The 7187-nt window shown below is 40.4% G+C and overlaps 1 protein-coding gene across 1 annotated transcript; it reads left to right on the forward strand.

The window, feature by feature from the left end:
- The first annotated feature begins 432 nt into the window (after positions 1-432).
- Positions 433-6951, forward strand: LOC102710944 (ubiquitin-like modifier-activating enzyme 5). Its single transcript, XM_006647212.3, has 14 exons — positions 433-612; positions 701-769; positions 895-1008; positions 1880-2008; positions 2170-2238; positions 2620-2766; positions 2896-2932; positions 3916-3998; positions 4219-4293; positions 4656-4730; positions 5018-5104; positions 5194-5312; positions 6386-6438; positions 6521-6951. The coding sequence occupies exons 1-14, from the start codon at positions 535-537 to the stop codon at positions 6664-6666; spliced, it is 1281 nt and encodes a 426-aa protein (XP_006647275.2). The 5' UTR covers positions 433-534; the 3' UTR covers positions 6667-6951.
- Positions 6952-7187: the final 236 nt, after the last annotated feature.

The following is a 7187-nucleotide window of genomic DNA, read 5'->3' on the forward strand; positions in this document are numbered from 1 at the left end:
CCTGCTGGGCCGCCCTGACACCAGACGCTCGCGGGCCATCTTTACAAAAACAATCGTATTTTATGTATAACTGTGTGTAAATGCCCTACGAACACAAAAAGTCAACAAATAGTGACATTCTTCCTTTTGTTTTGCATTGCATACAAGTTGGACTAACGAGCCCAATGCTCCGCTCGCTGGTTTGAATTCACATCGACATGGGCCTGTTTAGTTCCGAGGCGGCCTTTGAGTCTGGGACCAGCGTGATTCCAACCCAGCCCCACACGTTGAAGAGGCTGGGCTAGATGGGCCCCCACCCGATTCCGACGTGGCTGCCCGCTCCAACGTGTACAGCCGCCACGTCCACCCGAGACGTCACGACTCCACTACTCCCGCCACGTCACGCACTGCCGCCGTGTCGGCTCTCTGCTTCGATCGAGACATCCATCGAAAAGCTCCCGACCGAATCTCTCTCTCTCTCTCTCTCTCCCGTTTCCATCTCCGGCGGCGGCGGCGGCGAGGACTGCTAGGCTGCGCTCCCCACCGCAGGCGGCCATGGCGGAGGAGCTACGCGCGCTGCTACGCGATCTGGACGCGCTGAAGCAGCGCCCCGACCCCGCCGCCATCGATCGGGTAGGCCGCTCGGCTGCCTGCCCCACGCATCTGTGTACTCTGAGATCGTTGTGGTTCTAACTGTCTCTCTCGTGGATCTGGTTGATAGATGCGAGAGCGCGTGGCGGCGATGGTGAGCCCACCCGGCGCTGCTGCTGCTGCGCGTTCCAAGATCAAGGTACGATCTGGTGCAGGTATTCGGTTTTGGTTCGCTGGATTGGGGGTTCCTAGGGGTTTCTGGGGGGTTGAGTTGGGCGTGAGAAGTTCGTGCAGTTATGGAATTGGGTGCGGATTTTGCTGCAGGACATGAGCTCCGAGGTGGTGGACAGCAATCCCTACAGCAGGCTCATGGCGCTTCAGCGGATGGGGATCGTCGATAACTACGAGCGCATCCGTGATTACTCCGTCGCCATCGTTGTAAGCATCTCTTGCTTGGTTGCTCCGTTCTGCCATGTAATGAACTGTTGCTACATATGAATATCTCTACGATACGAGCAACTCACCGTGGAAACTGGCATAAAGCGGACCTGTAAAAGTTCTACTTTTTTATGTAGAAAGGAGGTTACTTACGCTGTTACATTTATCAACTTGTGAAATTTCAAATGCTAGTTCCAGTGCCTGATCAAAACAATGTAGTGCTAATGCATGTTTGAAGTAACCTCATCTTTCCATCTTAGGGTTAATTTCAGGTTCATACACTATATTGGAGACCAACTAAATCACAAATTCTAAATATCATGGTTAGCTTCAGGACATGCATATAGCTTAATCTACCTTCGGAAGGCAGATTGAACATGCTCAGTTTTAGTTTTGGACAGACTTATAGGTGACCCTACCTTTTGAAGGACACACTATAGACCTCTAAACCTACCCACGAAAGAGTAGTTGAACTGGTTTTTTTTCGTAAATCACTACTTGCTTGACAGAATAATAGTTTTACAGTTAGCTATTGTATTATTCTCACCTTCGCTTGGCAGTAGAAACTTTCAGAATTATTACAATCATATGGTACGGTTAGATGATAGTCATATTCTCTCACAAATATCTGATTACATTGGCAACAAAAATGATGGTTTGTTTGGCTTCTCACAATGTCATTTGACTGCGTGGCAACATGTGCTCATGCCAAGTTTTAAGTTCCATGAAACAACAAAACATAAATAGTATGCAACCATACAGTTTTTTAATGGACAATTGATGGCTGCAAATGTTACCTTGTGCAGTCCACACAAATATTTGGAGTTTTAGCTCGGGAGAACAGACCTTAAAATGCATTTATTCTTTGCAGGGTATAGGTGGCGTTGGTAGTGTTGCTGCTGAGATGCTTACTAGATGTGGCATTGGTCGCCTTTTGTTGTATGACTACGATACAGTTGAGTTGGCCAACATGAATAGGCTGTTCTTTCGCCCAGACCAGGTAAGCTTCGTGGCAATTATGTGCCTCCTTTGACATATGTCTTTGTGAAATGTAAAATGCTATTTATTCTCCTTTGTTGAGTTTCTGTATGGAGTCACTATTCTCCAATTAGCAGAATGTCCATTCAGATGGTCACGTGTATATCATCCTTATGCAATTAGGTTGGAATGACCAAGACAGATGCTGCCGTGCAGACACTATCTGGAATAAATCCTGATGTTACGTTGGAGGTGAGAACTAGTGTTATCTTTTTTCATCTCCAGATAATTGGTTCTTTCATCAGGTTCAAAATACACATTAAGTTTTACTTTCAATACATAAGGCAACATATAGGGTCATGCTGTGTTTGTTGAAAGGGACAATAATATCCTGCTGCCAATAACCTGGTGAATCCTCCTAACTAATCATTAGATGGACTTGCTCTTCCTCATTTGCAAATGTCTCTTTTCTATTGCTTCATCTATGTTGATTGATGAATGTTATGAAGTACAGAATTTCATTTAGAAGGTCTTAAGTTGGATAGTAACCTTGGATAGAGTAATATATCAGAGTAATTTATATTCCTTCTGCCCATATGGAAACCAATGATATTCATATTTTTCTTCCTGCAGAGCTATTCATTGAATATTACTACAGTGAAAGGATTTGAAACATTTTTAGGAAGTCTCAAAGCCAGAAGCTCTGATGGGCGTAACACTGGAGTTGATCTTGTTTTGAGTTGCGTTGATAACTATGAAGCTCGTATGGTTGTAAACCAGGTGTGAACTAGTCAACATTTCCATGATATTGTGCATAACTCCATCAGCCAAATTATTGTCTCTCATAGTGCATAGCTGCATACTGCAGTATTCAGTGGTGAATCATTGTTCTCTATACCTGCTTTTCAGGCATGCAATGAGCTTTGCCAGACCTGGATGGAGTCTGGTAAGTTAAAAAAACTCAGTTCATGACATTATCCTCCTGAGAATAAAATCTATGTATACTGTACTTAGGCCCTGTTTCTTTCGGCTTAGGATTATTATAATCCAGCTTATTGAGTTAGATTATTATAAGCTGGAGGAGAACAAACTGCGAGCTGTTTCTTTCTCTATATTATTGGAAACCTGGATTATTGAGTTTGTATGGCTAAAGTTTAGAATACCCTCAACTATTTTTGGATGCGCAGTGGCAGGTTAGGTAATTAATTAGAAGTAATCAAGGGTAGTGGGTCTTTTGCCATCTAATAATCCAAAGAAAAAAGCTTCCCTTGGTGATCTTATTGGATTATAATAATCCATCATCCAGATTATAATAAGCTATAAAAATAATCTACCTGTTTCTTTCAGCTTACTAATAACAAGCTGGATTATAATAATCCTAAGCTGAAAGAAACAGGACCTTATTAGCAACAGTAATATCTGCTACCTTTGTTCTCTCTCATTGGACATTTTAAATTGCATGTGAAACTTGACAATCCACCCTGCCCTGAGAAGTTGCTTTAGACTGCCTTGCAGCCATTGACCAAACATATCTGCAATATACTTTGGCTATCATCCTTTATTGCGAGTTTATAATGTACTACTAGTCCGCTTACAGTTGCTCAAGCACAGATATTATTGATGCTAATATAATAACATCTAACTGTTATGGAAGTATTGAGGACCATGCTAAGAAAATATGAGATGATCTATTTATGCAGATTTTTGTACACTTTAAATACAACATTACTGTCATTACATGTATATGCACATCACTTGGGTAATGGTATGTTTACATATACATTTTAAACCTGGTTTAGTACTTTAGTTCTTATTGACTATATAATCCTTGGTAAAAAAAGACAAACAGTTTGGTTGACATATCTTCTCGATTTCAAGCTGATGCCCTTCATTAATTGTAATCTTATTAATTTGAGTGATGTGCATCAGGTGTCTCCGAAGATGCTGTTTCTGGTCATATACAATTGCTGGTTCCTGGTGAAACAGCATGTTTTGCATGTGCTCCTCCATTGGTAATTTCTTACGAATTTGCAATTTTTTAACTGTCTTAATTGAATGTTCTTATTCTTTTGACTTTTTTTTCCTATGGATAAAACATTTAGTGCTGGCTTTTGCTTTTGCATTCTGCATATTTGGTTTAGTTTGCAGAGGTGCTTGGTGTTCCCACAAGCTTCCTGTACTTGCATTTCTTTTTCATATCGCTCCCTAACGACTGTGGACCTCTGCATATAGGTTGTGGCATCTGGGGTGGACGAGCGCACACTAAAGCGAGAAGGTGTTTGTGCTGCCTCTTTGCCGACTACAATGGTAGGCTTCTATATGTCCTTTAGTTCCCATCCTTTTCTCATCTGACAAGGACAGCTATAGCTATGTTGAAGGTTGAATTGGAAAGGTTACATTTGTGTAGCTGTTTAGCAGTATTGAACGATCTAACATGGTTTCATCTAATACAGTTGTATGTATTGTAGTTGCATTAAAGAAGTTTGTCTTCATTTTTTAAAACAATTGCAATGCAGTGCACGGAGTGTTGAGCACCAGAACTCATGTGTCCATGTGATTGTTTACTGTAGTGTTCACGTCTAGGCATAGGTTTCTTACTCCTATTTTCATCAAAATTCTTATAGCACTACCATCATCCTCTGCTTTGCTGATGTAAATGTTCTTTGCAGGGTGTTGTTGCTGGTCTCCTTGTCCAGAATGCTCTGAAATATTTGTTGAAGTTTGGACAAGTTTCCCCTTATTTGGTAATTGCTTAAGTTTAAATTGTTATAGTTGAGCTAACTTAATGCTTTTCCGATCCTTTTCTTTGAAAATTGTTGGGCAGAAAAATAGTATTTTGTTAGCTTTTCTGCCATCTTTTCTAATTCTATGTAATTGCAGAAGGTCAGATACTTGTTTTAGGGAACTAGTAGTTTGTATGAAAAGACCTCCATTGTGGCTCATGTTGATTCTGATTCATTATATTCAACTTAACATTCAGAACAGTTGGTGGTTGGTTTCTAAAATCTTGTGATACCCTCTGACTGCGCAGGGATATAATTCACTTAAGGATTACTTCCCAACAATGGAAATGAAACCAAATCCACAGTGTTCCAATCCAGCATGTGTTCAGAGACAGGTGGTCTTGCCCCATGTGTCCTCTCTATGTTTACATTGTTGCAATTGTGAAGGATTAGGAATGATATCCTTATTTTCATCATTTTGTAGAAAGAGTATATGCAATCAAAACCTGCTAGAGATGCAGCAGCAAAAGCTAAGATGGAAGCTGAAGCAGCAGCAGTAGCAGATGAATGTCCAGTCCATCTAGATAATGATTGGAATATTAGGTAAGTCATTCTGCATGTGCTTAATCTCATTCGATCTTCTCCCCATACTGATTGCCTTGACAGACAAATGCATAGGAACCAACAACTTACGCCCAAGTTAGTAGTTAACGAGAAGTAATAATTAAGATGTATGTGGTCTACGATGCTAATGTTTAGTACAGATTCAGTCGTCAGTGGGTTTAGTAGGGCATCCATAGTAGCGGGTCGACTCCAGGCGCTCCAGTGGTGCAACCTATCATGTGGGGCCATCCGAAATAAAAAAATTCCTTCATCCTCCTAGCTCCATTCACTCGCGCACTGATGTGGAACTTTTCAACAGCTAGATAAATAGACAACAGTAGTTTTGTCCATTGGAGATACTGTACAAATATAATAATATTTAATGTTGTATGCCTCAATTCGTTTAGGATTGGATTATTTGCACTGTGTGAAATTGTTGTGCTCTTCAGTGGCTAAGAGTTCTCATACGCTGACAACTTATCCTATGAGTCAGTTTTGTTTCCTCACTGGAGATGCTCTAATGGAGCTGACAAGATAGAGGACTTGGATAGGGCTTTCAAACTTTTCACACAATGCTCAAACCCACATCATTTCTTAAGAACCCTGTTCACAGGATTGAATGTGTTTGAAAATTTTTCGTGCCAAGTTCTAACTAATAATTGTAGGATTCACACAATACTAGGGTAGGGGCTGCACTTTGGTGCTAATTGTACCTTCAATTTTTTTTCTGTTGTACTACGTCTTGGCATGTTTGATGGAGAAAAGCAAGTTTAATAGTAGAACCAACTACTAGCTATAAAGTTCATATTAGATCTAACACATATATATAATACATTAGCTATACGGTTCGCTTCACTATTTTTTTCCTATCTCTCTCTTATGTATTTAATGTATATATCTTGAAGCATGTTTAGAGCTAGCTCTTGCATGAGAACTAACACTCCTCATTTTTTATTTTCCCTCTTCTCAACATGTGCTTATAGTTGGCTTCTAGCCTACTATGATGCTTGCTCTAAATATTTTCTGAAGAAGCTTTTGTAGCACTGCTAACTTCAATATTTGTTCTTATCCAGTGTTGTCGATGACAGTGACACAGCAACAGCGAGTATCCTAAGCACTGGAGCAGGTAATTCATTTTGTCATGGCAAACTTGTCCCTTTATTAAGAACGGGTTTAACCAATTTGTCCAAACTTTCCAAATTATACAGATAGCCTCCCAGAAGGTCTTGTCCGTGAACTTCCAACTGCAGATTCCTACCAAGAACCGGTTGTTCCAGTTACATCTGGGGCTATTGATGACGATCTTGACCTTGAGGAGCTCCAACGCCAACTTGATGCCCTAAACTCGTCTTAACGTTGTGAAAAATGTGGATCATCATCATTAACTTGGTTTCTCCCGAAAAGTCAATACTGGGTTAGAAACCAAGCCAGGTTCTGCTGTCTGTGTTTACTCTGACAGAGTTACCCATTTCACTGGATATAGCTTCTGTCCATACCAAAGAAGTTGAAGGGTGTTAATTTAGTTACCTGTACTGTTTTGAATTTTGGTGTACAATTTTGCATGAGTTGATGTAGATTTATGAGGCTGAAATTCACTGTTAACTAATGTGGAATTTTGTTAATTACCGATAAGAATTCATTCAGGAAAACTAGAGATATTCAGAAATCTGCCCAGAACTGTGCCATCATGCGGTAACAACTTTTGACGGTGCTATCTATAAACTAAACTTATGTAGCTGTGTTCTTTCGTAAAATATCTAGCTCACCCTGCCATATTTGCTTAGTCAAGTAGATCTGTTCCAAAAATAAATAATTTTTATCGATATGTTCGTTTTCGTATTCTCTCGCCACATCTGAGCTCGAAATCTGTGTTTA

Source organism: Oryza brachyantha, chromosome 2 (genome assembly GCF_000231095.2).
Source record: "Oryza brachyantha chromosome 2, ObraRS2, whole genome shotgun sequence".
Classification (NCBI taxonomy): Eukaryota; Viridiplantae; Streptophyta; class Magnoliopsida; order Poales; family Poaceae; genus Oryza; species Oryza brachyantha.

Bases quoted from the DNA above. Each gene is read 5' to 3' on its own strand.
- LOC102710944 (XM_006647212.3), top strand. From the start codon at position 535: ATGGCGGAGGAGCTACGCGCGCTGCTACGCGATCTGGACGCGCTGAAG. The intron at 613-700 runs GTAGGCCGCTCG...TCTGGTTGATAG, and splicing joins ACCCCGCCGCCATCGATCGG to ATGCGAGAGCGCGTGGCGGC. The intron at 3,999-4,218 runs GTAATTTCTTAC...CTCTGCATATAG, and splicing joins TTGCATGTGCTCCTCCATTG to GTTGTGGCATCTGGGGTGGA.